At 37.2% G+C, this 22,356-nt stretch overlaps 2 protein-coding genes across 9 annotated transcripts in view; one reads left to right on the top strand and one right to left on the bottom strand.

Annotated features, from left to right (window-relative positions):
- Nucleotides 1-6,392: 6,392 nt before the first annotated feature.
- bloc1s2 (biogenesis of lysosomal organelles complex-1, subunit 2) lies at nt 6,393-12,344 on the bottom strand. The gene is made up of 5 exons (XM_028444513.1): nt 12,152-12,344; nt 11,864-11,980; nt 10,464-10,583; nt 10,272-10,376; nt 6,393-6,980 (listed from the first exon to the last, which is right to left on the bottom strand). Exons 1-5 carry the CDS (start codon nt 12,321-12,323, stop codon nt 6,949-6,951), a joined length of 546 nt encoding a protein of 181 aa, XP_028300314.1. The 5' UTR covers nt 12,324-12,344; the 3' UTR covers nt 6,393-6,948.
- Nucleotides 12,345-16,739: 4,395 nt separating this feature from the next.
- The window catches only part of usp24 (ubiquitin specific peptidase 24), a 43,882-nt gene continuing 38,265 nt past the window's right edge, over nt 16,740-22,356 (top strand). For 6 of the 8 annotated variants that reach the window (XM_028443802.1, XM_028443801.1, XM_028443798.1 and 3 more), the window contains exons 1-2: nt 16,740-17,155; nt 21,060-21,228. In XM_028443802.1, coding sequence (XP_028299603.1) covers nt 16,877-17,155; nt 21,060-21,228 — 448 coding nt within the window. In that variant the 5' untranslated portion in view covers nt 16,740-16,876. The remainder of the gene's footprint in view (nt 17,156-21,059; nt 21,229-22,356) is intronic. The other 2 variants (XM_028443803.1, XM_028443800.1) reach the window with 1 other exon arrangement.

The following is a 22,356-nucleotide window of genomic DNA, read 5'->3' as shown; positions in this document are numbered from 1 at the left end:
CATGAAATGTTAATACAAGAAGCTCTATATCATGTACTGAATCCATGAAAAAATCCCAGCAATCACAATCGCTATGGACAACAAAACCAGTGGACAAAATCTTAGTTTTCATTTTTTTTCTATTCATCAAATGCCAACACCTAACCTTTACTGTAATTAAATATGTTCTAGTATATATGAAATTTTTGACATTGAATATATGTGGTATAAGGGGTTTATGATGTAATTCGAACAGTAATTGTAATTGAAAAAACATATTGCTGTTGTAATCGTAATTTAATTGTAATTGAGTTCAGATAATTGATTTTGTAATTGGCACTGAAATTCTGTAAAACCTGTCATTTATAATCTAAACGCATGGGAACCATGTTACAGGTTTACACATGTGTACTTAACAATTATTAAAATATATTTCATATCAACTTTTCCCACTACCTGTTAGTTCTATTGAGGATCATTTTCCCATTTAAAATATATATAAATCGAGGGGTATACCGACCGACACAAAAAAGGCTCAGACGCCCACACCAAATCTAATAATATCTATATTTTCATGGATAAGGATGCCTTACAAGGTAACCAAGAGATGAAAAACAAGTAGGATGATGAATAATATTATGTATATTACAGCTGATTTAAGATGGGTTGAAAACTGTTATCATAATAGATGCTAAGAGAAAGCTAACACAAGACAAAGGGTACGTTTTATGGAGTTATTTATTTTAGGCTCAGTAATTGTGATTAATTGTAATTTAACTTTAATAACTGAGAACATATTTGTAAATGACTTTCAGGGGAAAAGTAATAATTGTAATTTGAATCGTAATTGGAAAAAAATACCAGTCACCGTATTCGTAATTGAGTTGTAATTGAACATGGACAATTGAATACGTAATTGTAATTAAAACATTTCATTGACCCTAACCCTGGTTCCATCACCCATAACACTATACTTCATAATGACAGAAGTTTGATGTGTTATTTGTAAATAATGTTGTGTTCATCAGGAGCTCTGAGCTATACCCACATCATGCACACTGAAAAATCCTGATTGGCTCTGGTGCCGAAGAGTCTGAGCAGGTTACCCTATAGGGGGTCTAACATGATGGACACACTGCACATAAAAGGAAGACTTTCCACGGACAGTCAAATGGGAACATCAGCACACAGGGAGTCACAGCAGGACTAAACTAAAGGAGACTTCTCAGGTGTTTATGGTTACGACTTCCTGCAGAGGAAAGACTTTGAGTTCTCCTTTAAACCTGAGGAGTTGGGCCAGATCTGAGGCCGGTGCCCCAGTTTGACACCATGACTTCCACACCTGCTGAGAACAGCTCTCACACTCAAAACAACTTTGCACTTCTTTTTTTCCATCTGCTCTTGTTTTGAAGTGTAAAATATTGAGTGGCAGTGTTGACATGCTGGCATTATGAAAACTGAATACTTTCAACTATTCCAAGAAGTGCATACCTGAGAGACATAGACGTCTCAGAAAGTCTAAGTTGAGGCCAATGCGCAACAGTTTATACCAGTCCCACATGTGTGCAGAGTCTAGGACTGTGTGTACCCATCAAAGGAAAGTGAAAAACTGCAGTGCCAAACTCTGACCTTATGCAGCTATTTGTGCCTTTTTCAACAAAGGTGTTTGAAGTTGGACATAGATCTCACATGTGGCTCATATTTGCACCCACATACCTCACAGGTATTCTGACTTCATTAAAAACGCATATGTAAACAAGAACCTCATTTAAATTTATCTCAGACCGTTGGGCTGTCTTGTGCATTCTTCAAATGTCTCTGTGGATCAGGATCAGACTGACCTGAGAGTTTCAACACGGCTGCTGCTTGGTTCAAGGGCGTGCAATGTCAGATTCATTTGGTCGCCCCGCCCCCATGCCCCACCTCCTGAGTTGACGAACTCAGTGATGACGCCATCAGTCCTAGCTCGACAGTGATGATGTCATCAGTTAGAACATTGGTCCTACCTCTAGAACATTAGAACATTGGAACATTGGTCTACCTCTAAAACATTGGAACATTGGCCTACCTCTAGAATATTGGAACATTGGTCCTAGAACAATAGAATATTGGAACATTGATCCAACCTCTAGAACATTAAACCATTGGAACAATGGTCCTACCTCTAGAACATTGGACCATTGGTCCTCTAGAACATTAAAGCATTGGTTCTACCTCTACAGTGACTGTTGCTTGCAGAACGTGCGCATGGCTGCTGCTTGGTTCAAAGGTGTGCGACGTCGGATTTGTTTGGATAATGAATTAGTTAATAAATTATCTCTATGTAAAAGCAAGGAATTTCATAAATGCTTTACAAATTCCGTGTGAATCTAAACTGACCGTTGTAGATTAATGACACTAAACGAGTCCGGACCGAGTCTGTTCCGGGCTGAGGAGATCCGGATCCGTGAGGACAACAAACTGGAATCGGAATAGATGGGGTTCAACTCTCTACAGTGTCCTTGATCAAAGCCATAACATATGAAAACACAATAGTTATCACTCTACACATTTCACAACAAACCTAAATGTCCCTGACGTCCCACCTTCAAACACAACCTCATTTGGCCATCCATGAAAAAGCTATTTAACCTCCCACTTTTTTATAGCAATACATACGTCCTACGGGCTCTGCACTAGTTAATCCTAAAGCAACACTTTGAACAAGCCTGAGAAGCAGAGAACTAATGTGAGTCAGAAAGAACATTTTAGGTCCACTCGTTCTCATTCATGACCACAGGCTAAAAAACTTCCTCAAACTTCGTGCCTGCCTGTCAGTTGCACAACACTGTGGTGTGGCATCCTGCCCTGTTATTGTTAACTGGCTTAGCCTCCAACTAGGATTTATGGAAAAAAAACACAGATCACGGTTGTTGAATCATCGGCAGTCAAAAGAGGATTGAACCGGAACATTTTGGTGAAGAGGGAACTGAGCGTACACATCCAGATTCTCACCTTTGGCCCAGTTTGGGTAACAGTCAAATGGCAAGAAAGAGCATAGATTTGAGCAGCAGGAATGAACTTTATGCATCAAGCAACTGAGCTCAGCTGTAGATAGTCCCTGCAAATAGAAGCTCAGAGTAGAGCCATTGCTCCTTCAGATGGAGCCAGTTGAGGTTGTTTGAGGAAAATAAACAAATAAAAGCATTAAAAATATGGGATTTTATAATATTTATTTTTTAGTTAAAAATGTTAATCACACTGAATATTACCAGCAACCAGTGACGTTCAGTCAGGGTAGGCAAGGTAGGCAGTGCCTACCCAAGAGTGAATTGATATTTTGATTATTTGTTTTTTAATTATAATAAAATTATAAATTATTTATTTTAAATTTCCGATAGCCTACAGCACCTATAAGTTTGAAAGTGTCAGCATTTTGTGCTTTTCATAGCCTAAATCGCTAAACATCGCTATTTCCTAACCGCTGTAAGGTAGGAGGAGGCCACACCCCTTCTCAAAAGCACATTGCTGCTCTGCCTGTTTCTATAGCGTGTTTTTATGTGTTTGCACATGCGCAGTCAGTTCCCCAAGATGAAAACCATTTACATATTAGGCAGCGTAGAGAGCTGCCTTTGGACGTAACCGCGCTATGCTATACGTAAGTTCACAATGAATTGATATCACGTGACCGCTGCTGCTACATTCTCTAGCTAGTGGGCAGTATAACACTACAGGCAGGATGACAGCTCTAGAGGCGTTAAAGAAACTTTTTTTTGAGGAAAAACGACAGCTTTTAAAAGATGGGAGACCAACACCTGAGTTACAAGACCTTCAGCAAAGGAAAGGTCAGAAATTTGTTCATATTTTCTACAGTGAATGGTACAAAAGGAAGGATTGGCTTTGTGGATGCGCCTCACTGAGGCTGTTCTGAGTTGTTGTCATTTTCTCCGTATTTCTGTGTTTCCAACACAAACAACGGATGCGCTGCCGTGTCATGAGATATATCTTGTTGGGAGAGTATGGAGGCAACATTAAATAATTGTTTGTTTCTTTAATGTGTTCTTCCAACGTTGATTTTGTTAGATGGCTAAATGCTTGTTCATGTGGATCTTGTTGGGTTTTTTCTTTCTTATGAATTTTATATTTTGATAAGCGCATTGAGATGACTTTGAGATGTCATTGGTGTTGACATTGGTGGTCTCGATTTGGAACGCCCTGCCCACTCAATCCTAGTGCTCATGGCACGTCACTGCCAGCAACTCACAAAACAACAACAAAAACACACAAAATAAGAAAAAATATACTGAAAAATAAAAGGAACAAACAACAAAAAAAAATACACAGACACCAAAAACACACACTAAGAAAGAAAAATACTTACCATTACCAGTAACACCCAAAACAACAACAAAGACACACTAAATGAAAGAAAAATATACAAGATCATTACAAAATACACAAAAATAACAAAAACACATACAAAACGACATAAGAAACAACCAAACACACCAAAAATACACCTTGTTTTCTCTGTGTCAAAACTAAATTGATTTAGATTTACACAAGGGAACTGAGATCATCACAAACCCAACATTTAACAAGTATTGGACACACTATGTGCTGTTTCAGCAACTTTTGTGGTGCTTCATAAACTGAAAAATATCAGACAGCTTACATATGATTACCTTACGCTCTCCGCATGAGTGCTTCTTGGCTTTCACGCGCAGCCTTGAGAAAACTCCCCAAATATCATTAAATTGGAGCTGATTTGAAAGTCTCTGAGAGGGGAGCTGAATTTATGCCCCTGGGCTGTGGAAAAAAGGCACGGAACTGGAGATGGAAGGATCTCAGTGCAACAGTAAATAATGTTACAGTATGAATAATGGGCTCCCTCTATGCCAGGGCCTCAGCTGGACCAATGACAACAACCTGTTTCAGATTAGAGCTTAAACAAACATGAGGCAGGCCAAAGTTACACACATGAAACAGGGAGGTCTTATCAGTGGAGATAATGGGTTGCCCGTGGCTAACAGAGATGCTTTCCATCATGGACGGACGGCTCACAGAAAGGAAAAAAAAAAAAACACCACATCACACACGTCTTCAGTTGTACTTTGATGATTTTCTATGAGCTGTAAATGTATTTATCTTTTCATGTAGTGAGACCAGTTTCTCTTTCCCAGTCCACATCAGAGATGTCAATAGCTGTGTAACTAACTCTCGACCATGGTGCAATACTGCCCTCTGCTGTCAGAGGTGAAAGTAACGGATCACAACAAATCACGTTACAGTGAATTGCTTTTATTTATAAAGGAATTAGTGAGGCATCATGCTAAGTTAGTGCTAATCCTAGGTTAATGCAAATGCTAAGCTAATGCTAAAGCTAGGATATTGCTATACGAATGCTAATGCTAGGTTAATTCTAATGCTGGACTTATGTTATGTTAGGCTAATGCTAGGTTAATGCTATAGTAAAACGAATGCTAGTGCTAGGTTAGTGATAATGCTTGGTGAATCCCAAGTTAAATTAGTGCTTATGCTAGGTTAATGGTTCAGCCATGGTGAGTGTGTTGTCTAGTGTTTGTCGGTGTGCGCGTCTGGGTGAGACAGAACTTTAGCTTGTTTGTTTTGAACCGTAATTCTATCGAATTGGTGCTGTCTCCATTCAGCACTATAGAGCATCCAATTCAGCCCGTGGCAGCAAGCAAAAAAGTCAGAGAAGCCATGAATTGTTGTGTAAACTACCAAATAATTCAGTTGTAGATATCTCCAAATTATTACATACAGTGCAGTGACCGTAGGAAGTATGTCTTGCTATAGAAAAGTGGGAGGTTAAGTAGTTTTTTGATGGATGGTTTACATGGGAGCTTTAATTCAGAATAAAAATTAAATATAATGTATTTATACGTGGAAGTGCAAACTCGAGCACAATAATAATTAAATGACTAACTTCCCGGCTAAAATCTGCAGCCCACTTAAGATGAACTGCTCCGTATTTGGCCCCTGAAACAAGAAATAATCCATGACGACAAAGCATGTATTTCTTTTTTTAATTGTACATTTTGACAAACGTTTTATTTTATACTGATGCCTTTGTTGAAAATAAATTTAGTTCCAGTTGTTCCACTCTTCCTTTTTAAGTTTATAAGTGAGATGTTTACTGTATGCAAGGGAACCGTGACAAGATTTATTACCAAAAATAAACATGGGGGGTGAAAGTAACTAGTAACTTTTACTTTGAGTACTATTTAATTTCGCTTTTTTTTTTAACTTGTACTGTAGTCTTTTATGCAGGACTTACTTGTACTAGAGTACAATTTCAAAAAAGTACCAGTACTTCTACTTGTGTAGGATATAATAGTACTCTACACCTCAGTCTACTGTCGGGAACAACTTTCAAAGCCCTTCAAATAGACAAAATATTAACACCACTCAACATTTAACACAAATCTCTTTAATCCTAAACAAGGATAAAGGTTACGTTATCAGAGTTTCAGGCTTCCGTTACTCAATGGAACTTTAAAAGGACAGAATTTAGCCTGAACTTTTACGACTATGTAACGAGAGCTGAGTTTGCGGCGCTTGTATAACTCGTCACCGTCTAAAAGTTTCCTCAGCCTACTGAAAGAGAATTAGCTGCCAATCTTAGTACAAGGTTGGGGTTTGTGCGCTTAAGTTCAGCTCTCTATCATAACACATCGTTGATTAAGCTACATTTGCCGTCAATAAATATATAACTATATGCGTTTGCATACATTATTCTGCTCCTAAACCCACTGATTCCCCTAGTTGAATCGAGGATAAACACTGAAATAGTGATTCCTGTGCATTCAGCTGCTTCCTCTGCACCTCTGAATGCTTGTTATTTCAGTCTCAGTTCACGTCCTCCTCGCAGCTCCAGTTTTCTCTGGCAGGGAGTGAACAACACAAAGATCCAGTGCGAGAGAAAAATAAAAAAAGAGTCATAATGACTATCAGTCCATCTCTCCTTCATCTCTTCTCCAGTTTCTTAAATCTGGCTTCTGTAAACAAGAGGAAGGACAAGACAGTTCAAAGCAAACAGTGCAGAGACAACGCGCTGACTGTAAAGGCTACAAGTACAGGTGGGAAATATTATGGTCTGGCACTTGTGTTCACACAGCACCCCCTGCTGGCCTAAGAGAGGGGCGCTGTTCACTGACTACACAGTGGGGGCCACTGAGGTGATTGTATTTGATCCGAGGGCCACATGTTCAATATTAGGTTTGTATTGGTTTTGATGTTTTGTCAGTTTTTAGTCAATTTGTGTGTTTTTCTTAATGTTTGTGTTTTTGGAGTCACTTTCTTTATTTTCATCTCATTTTGTGTAAGTTTTTGTGTTGTTCTTTGGAGTTATTCTGTAATGTGTTGTGGTTGTGTGTGTTTTTATACATTCTTCTGTTCTTGGTGACATTTTTCAGTCATTCCCTGCATTTTGGTTGTTGATTTGTGTATTTTTGTTGTAAGTTTCTGTAGCTCCCTGTCTTTTTTTTCACAGTTTGTGTGTCTTTGGAGCTATTCTGTAATGTGTTGTGGTTTTGTGTGTTTTTGTAGTCAGTTAGTTTAAGTGGTTTTTGTGTCTGTCTTCGTTGTCAATTCATGTTTTAATTTATGTCGTGTATTTCTGGAATTCATTTTTTGTGTGTTTGTATGTATTTTGTGTATTATGCTGGGCTTAATATTCCTTCCAACTTATTGAAATACAATTTTGGGGAATTTGCTTTGGGGTCCGCAAAAAATTAGAGGGCCATATGCTGCCTCCGGGCTACCAGTTCCCCATGTCTGGTCTACATGTTTAAGGAAGTTAAACAAAGAGAAGCATCTTGATTCGCGGGAACAGACGTTGTGATTTTCAGAGTTTATATGCACACAATACAAGGACGTATTTTCAATAGAGTTGCTCATAGAGCCAATCCAACTCTTTAAAGCTTCTTGTAAAATTTTATTTCACTTCAAGTTTGGAATATTCTTTTGTAAAATAAACTTAACATTTTGGACAAATGTGAAAGCTCCAAATGCACCTTTCAACACATTTACTGGCATATTGATTTCTCCATTGAAATTTGTTAATTTTTCTAAAAAAAAAAAAAAAAAGAAAGTTCAAGATGCTATAATTCTTTTTTTTAGTTTTTACCAGAATAACTAAAATGAATAGCATTTTTGTCGATAAATAAAAACAAGACATTTTCTACAATATTATTTTTGATCAGAACAAATTACGTCTAGGATACTATTCTTCATTTCTTTTTACCAAAATAACTAAAGAAAAACCACATTGACTAAACATAAATATGATGACTAAAATGAATAGCATTTGTCAATAAATAAACAATACAAATTTTCTAAAAAAAAGATAGAGATTTTAAGATACTGTATGCTTTTTTTAATTACCAGAATAAAGAAAAAACAGATTGACTAAACTAAAAATATGATGGTTAAAATTAATAGCATTTTTTTTTTTTAAATCAAAAAAAATTATCTTGACGACTTAATATTTAAAGTTCCTATATTATGAAAAACACGTTTTTTCTGGTCTCTACATCTCTAAACTGGTCCCCCTTCAGCCTGCCAACTCCCAGAATGAGGAAAACGAGCAATTCCTGCATTGTCTCTGCAGCACCACCCAATGGTAAAACGGCTCTCCTACAGGCTGTTCAGATTCAGCTCCTTTTGTGACTTCACCAAAGGAGTCATTTCCATAGGCCGACCTCCTCTGAGCGGTGATGGGAGACAGGAGACTGCGGTAACGCCATCAACCGTTTAAAACTACAACGCCCATTTACATTGCGTATTACGATGAAGTTGTCGGAAGCCAAAAATGCATTGAAAATAAAATTGTTTTCAGGAAACTCCACCACATTGTTGTTCTACAGCCTCCCAGGTACCTCTACGCACATTATCAACTGGATTGACTGTAGCATTTGTGAGAAGTTGGTAGGGCTGCCAACTTTGGTCGTTTAGTCGACTAATCAGTCGATGCAGTCGCGATCGATCAGCAATGGTATCAGTTTCAGTACTGTTTAAAAAATGCAACGCACTTAAATGATTAAATATCGATATAATGTATTTAATGCCTAAACATGATTCTATGTCCAGCAACAGCTCTGTATGAGTGCGTGCTGCAAAAAAAAGAAAAAGTGCAGTGGACCGTTCCTCAGATCAGAGAGGGAACGAATGAAGACAAGCTTGAAACACAAACATCCACTGTTAAATAAGTCCTTTTTCTGCACAAGAACATGGATTATCCTTATATTGATACGTGGATTATGTAAATAGATCCACTGCTGTCTCTGGCGCTGCGGGGCACACTGCGCACCTGTGTTTGACGTGCGTTTGTTTCCCCATGTGCTGATCTGATGTTGACATTGTTTATTAATAAAAGCAGGCTTACCACTAAATCAAATGTAAATATGTCATTTGTATGAGGAGAAAGTAGGTTTTAAGTGTCGGTTTCAGGTCAGGCTCTGATATACAGTAAATAGCTAATGTCTGTCAGATCTATAGGTTTCACTTTTGCTTTGTTGGGTTGTGGTCAAAGCTTGAATAAGGTTCATATCATAAATGGTCTGTGTTTAAAAGCACAACAAAACAAAATATTTGTCTCTTTTTCTTTCTCCTCTTCCTCCTCTGCACCTGCTCATTCATTCATCCGTTTTTTTTTGGGTCGACTAATCGCTACGTGTGCCATAGTCATGGTCGACCAACCATTTCTTTGGCTGACTACAGCCCTAGTAGTTGGTAGAATAACCCTGTTCAGTACTGTATGTATTGGGTGTGTTTTGTGTAATTATGGGAAATGTTAAATAACATTGTGACTTCTCTTATGGAGCAGCCTAACTACCAGCATGTTGACCAGTATGGAGGATCAAACCTGCCAAAAGTATAAATAAATAAAAGAATGAAAAAAATAACATGTTTACCTCCTTTCTGATGGAGGTTTTATTTGATTTATTTCTGTATAAATAATAAATCACTGAATAAATAATGATAAATCAGTGAAATACTAAATCTGTGATATCAGAATATTCAATAAACATTTACTTTCTTTAAAAAACAAGTCTAAAAATGTATTCTATGCTATTTATGAACTATTAAAAAATATAGTGAAAAACTTAACCGCATTCGATATTCATGATTTGGTCAAGCGTTTATATTTTATTCGGCTTCGGCCACAAATTTTCATTTCGGTGCATCCCTATAATCTAGAGAGATTTTAGTTTTAAACTTCAATGTCTCATTCTGTGTGACTTGTTCTACGGACATCTTACGTCATGTCTGTGCACCAAAGCTCTCACCCAGTTTCTTGGAGTAAGCATCCAGCTTGTAAGCAGCTTGCTCCAGTGCAGACACCTGCTCCTCAATTTGATTGATTTGGTCCAAGTAGGGCTGCAGGCTGGCATCTAAAGCAATCACAGACACCAACCAGATGTGCAATTAGCAGATGCTGTGAAATGGAAAGTTCTCATTCAACTCAGGGTTTTACTCACACTTGTTGTTGAGATCCTGCAGGTTACGGCTGATGTTGATGCTAATGTCCTTCATTTCCATGTACTTCAGACTAGTAAGCTTGTTCATGTTCTCTAGCAGACAGTAGTCTTCACATGTAGCTGATATAAAAACAAGAGACAGATTCAGTGTTAATATGAGGAAAGGTAATGTTGGATTTAAAGTTAGATTACAGAGAATCAGCCTCTGCCATGATTTTACATAAATTTAAACATTTAATACTAATTATATTTGTTTATATTATATTGATGTTGGATGGCGGCTGAACACTTTAATCTGTGATTTTCTAAAGTGTAATTTATATATCTCTAAGATGGTATTGTTAACTATGGTCCAGCCCACAAATTTGGCTCATGCACTACACTCTAATACTCCCAACAAGTTTTAATCACTAATACGGTTAAGGAGGTGTCTGACAAAATCATACATCAATATTATCCAGCTAGCCATTACATGCAAAAATTCAAAAAGGACATTAATACCAAGTGCTCCTTCTGGAACTCACATACAGAAAGATGCACAGAGTTGTTAATCTCTTTTGGCTTTTCCCTAATACTAAAAAAAATGTGGGCAGACCTCAGCAGATTCATCATTGTTTCTCTCTTAAAGAATTGTATTTTATACTGGGAAAACATAGTCTTTGGCTTTCATATTTTTTCTTAAAAAATTAAAAAAAATAAAAATAAAGAAATCACTATTTCATAAACTTGTTTTATTTTTATTTTTTTTAATCCATAAATGTAAATATTCTTTAAATAAACCCTTCAGTCATTTTCTTCCAGAAAAACTTTTTATTTTAAAACTTTATTTTAAATGTATTGCCAAGTCAGTTAATGAAAAGGCTGTTAAAACATTGGATCTCTGTAAAATGTATAACCTGTTTGTATGATTTGGATGACCACTGGTGTTGAGTAATTGTTGTTGTTGTTGTTATTATACACTATTCTCTGTATAGTGTTTGTACTGTAGTGTGGATGAGCCGTGAAATAAGGATTGCTGAAGCCTTGTCAGAAGTCGCTTTTAATTGCCGGTTCCAAAGCAGCAGGACAATCGCACACAGTGCCGTTACACACCATCCACTCTGTCAGAACATGAACTAACGCTCCTCCTCCTCCCGCCAACACTTATTAAACCTCGTTCTATTCCCGCCAACCACGAACTAACGCGAGAGTGAGGACAGTCCCGAACAAAAGGAAACATCACAATCACATATATAATACAGGGCGGCAAACACACACGGAAACACCCAACATGGCACCCAACCCAGACATGGCAACACAGAACAACATTAAGGCTGAGTTCACCGGACAATGCGGTTGCGTTTAAATAAAGAAAGAAAATAAAAAACTAAATATTATTTTCTTAAGACTAAAAACAGCACCTGTTAGCTCTCCCTGGAGGAAGATGGCCATCTTTTCAAACATATCCGAGCAGAGCTCGTTGATGTCAGGCTCTGCAGGCTCCACAGCCTCCTCTGCTGTCTCCACTCCTCCATCACCTGAAAACATCCACAACAAACACCTCCAATGGCTGCACATATATGTTCCACATTACATTAAAAAACCACACATTTTATTTTTCTAACTATATAAGTAAACACGTGGTTTAAAAGAAGAATTTGTTTATATTGTTAGCATTAGCATGCTACGGAAAAGGAAGGAAAACATACTGTTTCCACCGGGCTTCCTCGGAGCTGCAGCCGGGCTTTCTGCCGCTGCCTCCGGGGCTGCAGCCTGGCGTCCAGCACCACCGCCAACAGTCGGGTTCAGGGCCGCTGACTGGGCTGTTGGAGCTTTGGAAATACTGTCCATTGCAGCTGCAGCGTCACCAGTTGCAGCCATTATGTTCCTGTTTGGGTCCCAGTCACATGAGCTGAATTATCACGTGATCAGCCATCCTCCTCCTCCTGTCACGCGCACAGCCGCGCCCTTGTAAGTCATGTTTTTTATTAGTGTTTTACTTTTAAGCCGTAGTGGTTTTTATTTTCAACAATACATCGTTACTTGTTTTTATTCTCATAATTTATATTTAATATGATCAAAAATAGTTAGATATCTAGAGCTGGGCAATATAAACCAAAACTCATATCTCAATATTTTTGTTCTCAAAATGGCAATATGCTATATACATTTCGATAATTTTACTTCAAATTAAGTCTGACAGAAAAACAATTCTGGGTTAAATTTGCTTTTGCAAAATGCCACACAAGCACATTTATTGGCAAACAGACAGTTACACAAAATGTGCCACTTTTGGCTTTTTCTTCAATAAAGGACAGCACATGTGAGTGAGTTTTGTAGTGTATCATGTTTAGGGAAAGGTCTGGGTTAGGATGCACTCAAAGATCCATCTAACTGTGCTTTTTGATGCTGTTCTGAGAAGTAGTGAAAGCAGCAACTCCTAAAACATGTTTTAAAAAAATAAAGCTATAATAAATAAATATAATATAATACATATAATAATAATATTATATATATATATATATATATATATATATATATATATATATATATCGATTCAGGCAATATTGTAATTTTCTATAGCGCCAAAATAAAAAACACGATATATCTTGATTCTCGATATACTGCCCAGCCCTGTAGATAACCCAACCCCCGTCTTCTACACAACAACCAGGGAAATTATATGCATAATGGTACCCCTAGGGGTACGTGAGCACATTGCAGGGGGTACGTGGAAAAATTAAGAATTTATTTTCAAGATAATAAAAATATTCTCAGTCATTTCACAAGTCCGTCAATTACTTGTTTTTAAAGTTTAAATGCCTGTTTAAAGGGGAAATATTCAAAGAAGCTCCTTTTGTGGTCAATGTCATATAAGTTATATATAACACAGGCAGATTAATTATTTGTTTTGTATTTATTTATATTATTTATTTTTATTTATTCCTATTTTTTCTGATTTCATCTTTTTTATTTTTCTTTAACAACAATATAATCATAATATATTAGTATTAATAATACAAACACTTACTATAATATTATTTCTTATATTTATCATTTTTATTGCCCTGAAGGCAACAGAGTTTTATGTTTAATTTGAGTTCAATAAGAAGATAATGCCTGAATATTCATTGTTCAATTTAAGAAGATGAAATAAAATGACTTGCGTTAAATATTCAGTTGTGTTATGTTCTACTTTTGGAGAATCATGAACACGTATGAGTGAGGGGGTACTCATGGTATGACAAAAAGGCTCAAGGGGTACGCAAGACAAGAAATTTGGGAACCACTGGCATAATGAAAAAAAGCCTTTCTCGAGCAGTCATTGTGATATTTATGAAAATAAAATGTGTTTGTCCACTTACCTTTTCTATTTCAATTGTAACTTTTCCACTTCAAAAATATATACAAAAACAAAGAAATAAGAAGAAATGTGGATGAGAGCTGCGATATTCAAGACACTAAAGCCACAATTAACACAGTTTTGGTGTTAAAATAGCCTCAAGTTTTATGACCCACACCTAGACAGACACGGGCATTTTGGTGGCATTTGCTTGAATTTAGTTCAAGTTAAAGCACAAAATTACTCCAAAAACAGACAAAATTACAGAAAAATAGACAAAAGGACAACAAAATCACATAGGACAATTAGAAAAATACACAACAGACAACTGTAATACAAAAATATAAAAAATGACAATACAAACAAAAAATGCCTATGACACAAAAAACAACAATTAAAACAGAATGAGAGTAAAATATGCATAACTATAACATAATACCTCCAAGAACACACAGAATGACAGAAAATTATATTGCATAAAATGACCAAAAAATACACAAAACGGGACAAAACACACAAAAATACAAAACAATAATACAAAAATACACAAAATGAATATGAAAATACACAAAAATTACCCATAACACACAAAACAACAATAAAAAAGAACCAGACAAAAATATACATTTTAACAGTTTAATTCCAAAAACACAAAAATGACAAGAAATAAACAAAACAACACAAAAACACATAACGGGATCACAATAAAACATAAGGCTACTACAAAAATTATTAAAAAAAAATATCCAAAACGGCAACAAAAATACACTTAGTGATAACTAAATTACTCAAAATGATTGCAAAACAGCAAAAACACACAAAAATTACAAGAAAACCTATAAAACAGGCCTAAACAGGCTGCATCTCCTGTTTGGCTCCACCTTCCTTAGCAGAGACAGTCATCAATACATATGCTCTTATGGAAGTCAATTTAATAATAAAAGCATGAAATTGAACATACAAACCTGTACAGATTAGAACCACAGGCTGCTAAACAGCACCCAGCAATACTCAGTGGTCCAATACATCAATGGTTCTCAACGTTTTCAGCCAGCAACCCCTAAAATAAAGGTACCAGAGACTGCATGGGGACCCCAATTGTAAGTGGACATGAACATTGAAGAACAGTCATGTGGAGACAGGACCATAAGGGGGAACAAAAGGGAGAGCTTTATGGGGTCAGCAAAATGATGGTCCATTGTTCTATGAATCTGTAATAACCACATTTATTTATTCATCTGAATATTATTCACTGTTATCCAGGATGTTTATTATTATTTGTGCCATAGTATATAGTCATCTTAAAGATGTAAATCCTTGTTTTAATCAGATATAAAATGGGTTAAAAGTGACCAAAAATGGTGGTGAAATGGGATTTTACAAAAACACAGGAAGTGGTTAAAAGTTTTAAGTTAGAAATGTAGGGGAATTTTGTTTAAACTGGCAAATAATGAGCTTCGTGAATGCGGTTAAATTGGCAAAAATAAACATGAAATGTGGTGAAAAAAGGTTAAAATTGACAATAATCGGTCAACATATGTGACATTAGGTGGGAAAAGTGGTGGAAAGGGTTTATAAGTGCCTAAAATGTCATGAAAGTGGAAAAAAGGTGTAGAAAAAGCATTGGAATTTGATGGAGAAGTGGCAGAAATGGGAGTAATACAGCAAAAATACGTTAAAAAGAGCAAAAATATGGCAAGAAAAAGTGATGAAAATATGTTAAAATATGGAAAGTTTGAGAGTATCTGGCCACAAATGGGGTCCTGGCCCCAAGGTTGAGAACCCCTGCACTCGAAGTTTGTTCTATGAATCTGTGACAACCACATGTATTTATCTATCTGAATAATATCCACTGTTATCCAGGATGTAGTGTACAGTTAGATTGCACTGCCCTTTATTGGGTTTAGTTGGCACTTCTGCTCCTGGAGAGTGTGTGTTATCGAGTGAGGGAAATGATAATAAACTAAATACATTGCACTTCTTTGAGCCTATTCATGTAATTAATCAGTACACAAGTGGAGTTCACTTGCCATTTATTAGAGATTCACGTTGACATTTTAGTAGATCTATTATTCTATAGTGCTTGTTTTTTGGATTGATCTTATATATAAACACTTAATCCGTGCAGTTTTGTTTGAAATAGTCTCCTTAAGGTCCATTTAAAATTTGCTATAGCTGCAAAACTATGAGTTAAATCTGCTTCACTCACTCTTTAAAATATGATTTAAAATAATAGAAAGCAAAGTAAATAAAAGGGAAGAAATTGAAAGCAGTGGTATATGTTACATTTAAAATAAATAATTGGAAAAGTAAAAGTTTAATTTGTATCTATTTTTATTTTCTTTCTGCAATTTAAACAGTGAATAATAATTGAATAATAATGTGTCACCATGTCATCAACTTTATGTTTGCAGTCTTGAGTTAAAACGGTTTAGCAACCAATATCTCAGCCAAATTTTTTTCGTTTTTTTTTTCACTGAACTGAACAAAAAAGTGAGCTTATCTTGAAATTAATTTTGATATCAAACAAAACTTCAAAAGTAGAATTGAACAGAATGGATTTTGATAACCCACTTGTTTATTTTTTATTATAGAGAACTGTTTTATAAGGTGAAAATTTGGTATATGTCCCCTTTAAATGTTTTGGATTTTGATAATCCATTTGATTATTTTTATTATAGGGAACTGTTTTAAAAGGTGAAAAATGGGTATAATATGTCCCCTTTAAATGTTTGACAAATTGCAATAGTTTATAAAGGGAACAGATGTTTTTCCTGACTTTGTTCCCTTTATGGTAATAATTTTTGAAATGTTTTAATGCTTTATTTTTTTAAATTGCGTGGCCCTTGTGCTCTTTTACAATGACGCGCATAATTAAAATCTCTGTTTCGATTCTGGCAGCAGTGCGCGTTCTCGTGACCGGCACAGACTTCCTGGCGTACCGTATTCTCCATAACACCCGTGTCGGCGCTGTTTGTGGTGGAAGCCAATTCGTGACAGCCGTTGACTGTAAACATGGCGGCGTGCAGTGCTACAGGGCTGCACAGAATTCCCCACTACTACTAGTCTGAGCCACTGAGACACCCTGAACATGGAGACCGAGGAGGAGCAGTACATCACCACGCTGCTCTGCATGGGGTTCCCGGACCCCGACGTGATACGGAAGGCGCTCCGGCTGGCTAAAAACGACATCAACGAGGCTGTGGCGCTGCTGACGAACGAAAGCCCCGGACTCGGGTATGGATACGAGCCGATGGAGAGTGGGCCTGCCCCGGGCTTAAGCTCCAGCGGAGAGGGGGAAAACAGCGGGCGGACTGGGACGGGGGGATTTGATCCTCCTCCGGCGTACCACGACGTGGTGGACAGTGAGGTGAGTCCAGCACAGTCACGTTAGAGCTGACACAGGCAGGCAGGGAGAGGGAGAGGTAGAGGGGGCTCGCCCATTTAACCTAGCAGCGCAGCCCAGCTCCATGCTACCTGCACCCAGCACCCAGCCCAGCGGGAGGAAGGACTCTCTGTTCTAACATGGGACACGGCCGGGCCCAGCCTAACTAACACACCATTATTATCTTCTAGAGAAAGAGCCGGACTGTGAATAGAAACTTACATGCTAACCTAGCTAGCCCTTTAGCAGGCGAACTGTGTGAGTGTGAGGGAAGGCGCGGTTAGCTTGTGCTCAAAAAACCTGCTCATGGGTCCTGGCTGGCAGTCAGTCTACCACCCTGGACCAGTGAGCTGGATCCTGTAGTCAACCACTACCCGACCTGTTCACAAGTCCTCTGATCAACCATTGTCACTGCACACACACACTTAGCTGTCACCACCAGTTCTAAGTGTGTGTGTTTATACTCATATCCCATCACCTGTGTGTGCGTGTGTGTTACAGTGTAACTGTACTGACATTCCTCTGCTGTCAGTCCACATGAAGCATGCTGCTGGGGCTGCTTTAGAGCAATCGGAGTCTCTGCACCCCCCCCAACCCCCCAACCCCCCAAACCTGTTGCTCACAGTATTTTTTAATCATCTTAAGTCAAGTTGTCAAATAAATGTCACAAACAGCCGAGTGAGGCGAGCCTAACCAGATAAATTAATGTTTTATGATATCGCGATAATATCGCAAATACAATTAATAGTTCAGCCTTATTAATGAATCAAAAATCACATTGATAATTGTTAATAAAAAAAATCACATCGATAATCATTAATAGTCGACAATTGGTTTTTAACCTAATCAATATTTTAATAATCAGAATCGAATCGGGGTAATTGTGCTGGTTAACCATCTCTACTTTTTTTAAACCATGTTTATAAAATTGCCTTTTTTTTTTTTCTAAATATGTTAAACAAAACCTTACTTTTTTATGAATTGTAAATTTGATTTGTATTGCTGAGCATTGCTTTTAGGAAGTGTCTCCTAGTACGTAATACGTATCCACACACCGAAATTCTATCCGTACGAAAGATGACGTTACCGGAAGTCACGTGACCATTCCGTGCGGTTAGGGTTAGTTAGTCCATATCATAGTTTAGGGTTAGGGCTACAGTTTGTAGCGTAGTTTTGGTTTAGGGTTAGTTAGCACGTAACGTGGTTTAGGTTAAGGGTTAGTTAGTATGCAACGTAACTTCATGGCTCGTTTTTGTGAGGCAGATCAGTGATCACCAAAGAAATTCACATCCACACACTGTTGTATTTGTTTTCAGCACATTACAGTAAAACACATGGCTATTTAAGCGGCTATTGTGATTGTGAGTCCTTATCTATATTAACTATAGGAATAGTGCATTTAAGGTGATAATCATTTGTTTTGTCCAACTGCTGCGTCGCATTGTGTCACAAACACGTCAGATCAAGTCAAAGGCGATATAACAGATACTAAAAAATGGAACTGCTCCCTTGGTTCTACACCGTTACTGCCCACTGCTCCTCAGGGAGGGGTTAAATGTAGAGAACACTTTTTGTGTATGTAGCTTGCATGTCTTTAGCTCTGAGAGAGTGGGCATGCATGTTCACTGTGGAGGCGTGGCCAGCAGCAGGCACTTCCTGGAGGGGGGTGGTTCAGACTTTTGTGATGTCACAAAAGTCTGACCGCTCGTTTTTCAGAGGAGGGCAGAGCAGTAGCTAGGATTAGTGAGGATTGCTCAGAGATGCAGTAAGGAAGCCCAATAATACTTTGATGGTGTTTTTGTTAAGGAATTAACATTGTTACAAGGTTAAAAAGCTCAAAAAAGTTGATTTAGCGTGATATAGGCCCTTTTATATGTAAATATTGACACATTTAATGGCCATTTAGTTGTATTAGGAAAGGAAACACAAGAAAGAAAACATTTTATGTTTTCTTTCATTCAAAGCCCTGTCACAGGTCTCTGGCCTCCTGTTATAGTCCTACATATAGCCCTGTAGCGGTATCCCTGCCACTGCACACAAACAAATTGCACTTTTAACAGAGACTCCCAGGAGATTTACGGGTGCATAATAACAAAGTGGCACCAAGTTACCAAACAATACAGCACACGTCTTTCTCCGTGGCCTCAGGGGAACAACATGTTCCCCTGAGGCCTGCTTAGAACACAGAGATACGCAGGTCCAATGTTAAAATGATGGTAAATGTTAGGAGGTCCAAAATGTGCTCCGTGTTTCAGAGAGAAATGTGTCAGTCTCAAAAAACAAAGCACTGATTAGGTTTTGAGTCATTGAATCTCTTGCTTTATTGCTTTCTTTCATCCGCCCATCATTGCTAATGTTCACAGGAAAGGAAGAGGTGAAATACGATGCGTGTGGATTGCTTCTTTCATTGCTTTAACACCCTTTTTCTTACTTATTTCCTTGAAAGTGCCTGAATGCTGTGCAGCTAAACATGCAGTAATGATGACTTTTGTACATGCTAAATATGAAATAAATAAAAGTGCTTTTGTTTGTTGAGTAAATGATAACTTCACGCATTTATAAGCAATTTAAAGATGTAAATATTTCCAAGATGCTCAGACCTCCACCACACACTCATTTTTTTGTGTAACTGCCAGGGCTGGGGTTTAATTACATTTTTCAGTTACAATTACGTTTTCAATTACCCATGTTAAATTACAATTCAATTACAATTACAGTGACCAGCAGTTTTTCCAATTACAATGAATGACAATTATTTTTTATCTTCAGAAAGACAATTACAATCTCAATTAATAAAGTTAAATTACAATTGATCACAATTACTGAGCCTGAAATAAATAACCTAATAAAAGTTAACTTTAGTTCCTCTTGTGTTAGCTTTCTGTTAGCATCTCTTATGATAATGGGTCCTAAATCTGCTATAAAATACACTATAAACAAATATCAATCATCTAATTTCTTTCCTATCTATTGATTACCTTGTTAGGCTTGCTAATCAATGAAAATATAGGTTTTAATATTTTTGGTATGCGAGTCTGAGCCTTTTTTATGTCAGTATACTCATCGATTAAAATTTTTTTCAATGGTAAAATGTGGGAAAGCTTGATACGAAACATATTTTAATAATTCTTAACTACATACAGTATGTGTAGAACTGTAACATGGTTCCACAGTTTAGTGGTAAATTATAATTGGCAATTTTTATAGAATTTTCATGGCAATTACAAATACAAAGTCAATTATCTAAATCAGATTACAAATTAATTATGATTACGACAGCAACAGATTGCACCATAATTGTAATCAATCAATCAATTTCGCAATTATAATTGACCCCAAACATGTGTGTTTATGGCAGCTGTGCTTGGACTGAACGCTTAGAACAACAAATGCAGAGTTAGAAGTCAGTTACCCTTTAACCGGCTCCAGTATGTGCGAAGGCCTCACACGGCAGAGAAAGTCCAACATTACAGCGCTAACAAGAAGCTGTCGAGTCATGTGACAGGGTGTTCATTAAACTGACTGCAGCTTCGACACCCCTGCCTCACACGTCACAAGGCTTCTGGTTTAATCACTGGTGAGGCACTAGAAAACAAGCTTGTCATTAATTGTTCCAAAGATCTTCTCTGGAGGAAATGGAGAGAAAGGTTGTGATGGAGAGATGAAGAGCAAATAGGAGAGGACAGGACAAGCTTCCCAAGTGACTCCTGCTACTCTCCCCAGAGGGAGGAACGGAATATAATAATCATCCTGCCTAACATCATCTCGTTCTAGAAGCTATTTGTGTTATCAGTGTTATTATTATGAAGCTACCAGAGCAGCTGCGGCCAATAGGATCAGCCTGTGGTCTGATTCGGGTTGTGATGTCTATCATGTCTGTGTTCTCCAGAGAAGCAATGATGAAAATGGGAACTGCTCCGGAGGCAGCATGGAGTTTCCCACCACAAACCTGTATGAGCTTGAGAGTCGAGTCTTCACTGACCACTGGTCCATTCCTTACAAGAGGGAGGAGTCCCTGGGCAAGTGTCTTATTGCCTCCACTTGCCTTGCCCGACACGGTAAGACAACATGTACAAGTGGGTTCTAGGGGTGGGAACCTCTGGGTACCTTACGGTACGATACATGAAACAAAGCTCATAACGATTATCTGACGATACTGCGATTATCGATATATTGGTCAGAAATCAATCTAATATAATCTGACATAACAAGAGAAAAAAAGATTAAGTGAAAAAATAAAAAAATTATTTTATATATCTGAAAGACAATAGATTAAAAGTGTCCTATGAACAGTGACACTATTTTAGTGCAACATTTCTGTAAATAAATGTCAATATACCAATGTAAATGAATAAATATCTCCAATAGTGTTTTCTGTAAACAAAAAATAGGGTCTTTCTTACCAGTGACACCATTATAGTGCAATATTCCAGTAAACAATATATTGGTTCCTTCAAATAACAGTGACAAAATTTTGTGAAGACCTACCTGCACATTTTAGTGAAAAAGCAGAAAAGGTTTTAAAAAAAAAAAAAAAAAAAATCGATAGCGCGAGCATATTGATAATCGATCGCGCGGAAAAAATATCGTGATATATTGCCGTATCGAGATATCGTTACATTCCTAGTGGGTTCTATGTTCTTTCTACAAGCTACTATTCAGTCACTTGTCACTAGTGCTGGACAATGCATCAAGATTCAAGATATATTGAGTTAGGGCTTAACAATTATGGCCAAAATGATAATCATGATTATTTTGATCAATATTGTAATCACGATTATCGTCACAATTTTTTTTTTTATCATGTTAGGGGAAAATTAGTATTTCTTTTGCACTACTTAAAAAAAAAAAAAAAAACAATATATGAACAGTTTACAGTGCAAAATTTAGCTTTAACTAACAATTATACAAAAAAGAAAGAAATTAACTCAATAATTTAAAATTTACCATGGGTTAACTGAATAAATACATTAGAGTGCTTTCATAAAATGCAACTCATTGGAAACAATTACAGCTCACAGCTCTCATCGATCCACCAAACTACTCAAAGCTGCAGCTGACTAAAGGTTGAGAAAGTGGCTGATGTGATATGCAGCGGAGCCCACATTGTAAATGGGACATTCTATGAAAAATCCACTTTTGCAGGGTTTTTGAACACACGTGAGGTAACTTGAGTGTCCACCGGC

The sequence above is a fragment of the Gouania willdenowi genome, chromosome 4 (genome assembly GCF_900634775.1).
Source record: "Gouania willdenowi chromosome 4, fGouWil2.1, whole genome shotgun sequence".
NCBI classification, from domain to species: domain Eukaryota; kingdom Metazoa; phylum Chordata; class Actinopteri; order Blenniiformes; family Gobiesocidae; genus Gouania; species Gouania willdenowi.
Note: the sequence above shows the minus strand (reverse complement) of the source record. Positions and strands in the feature narration are given on the sequence as shown.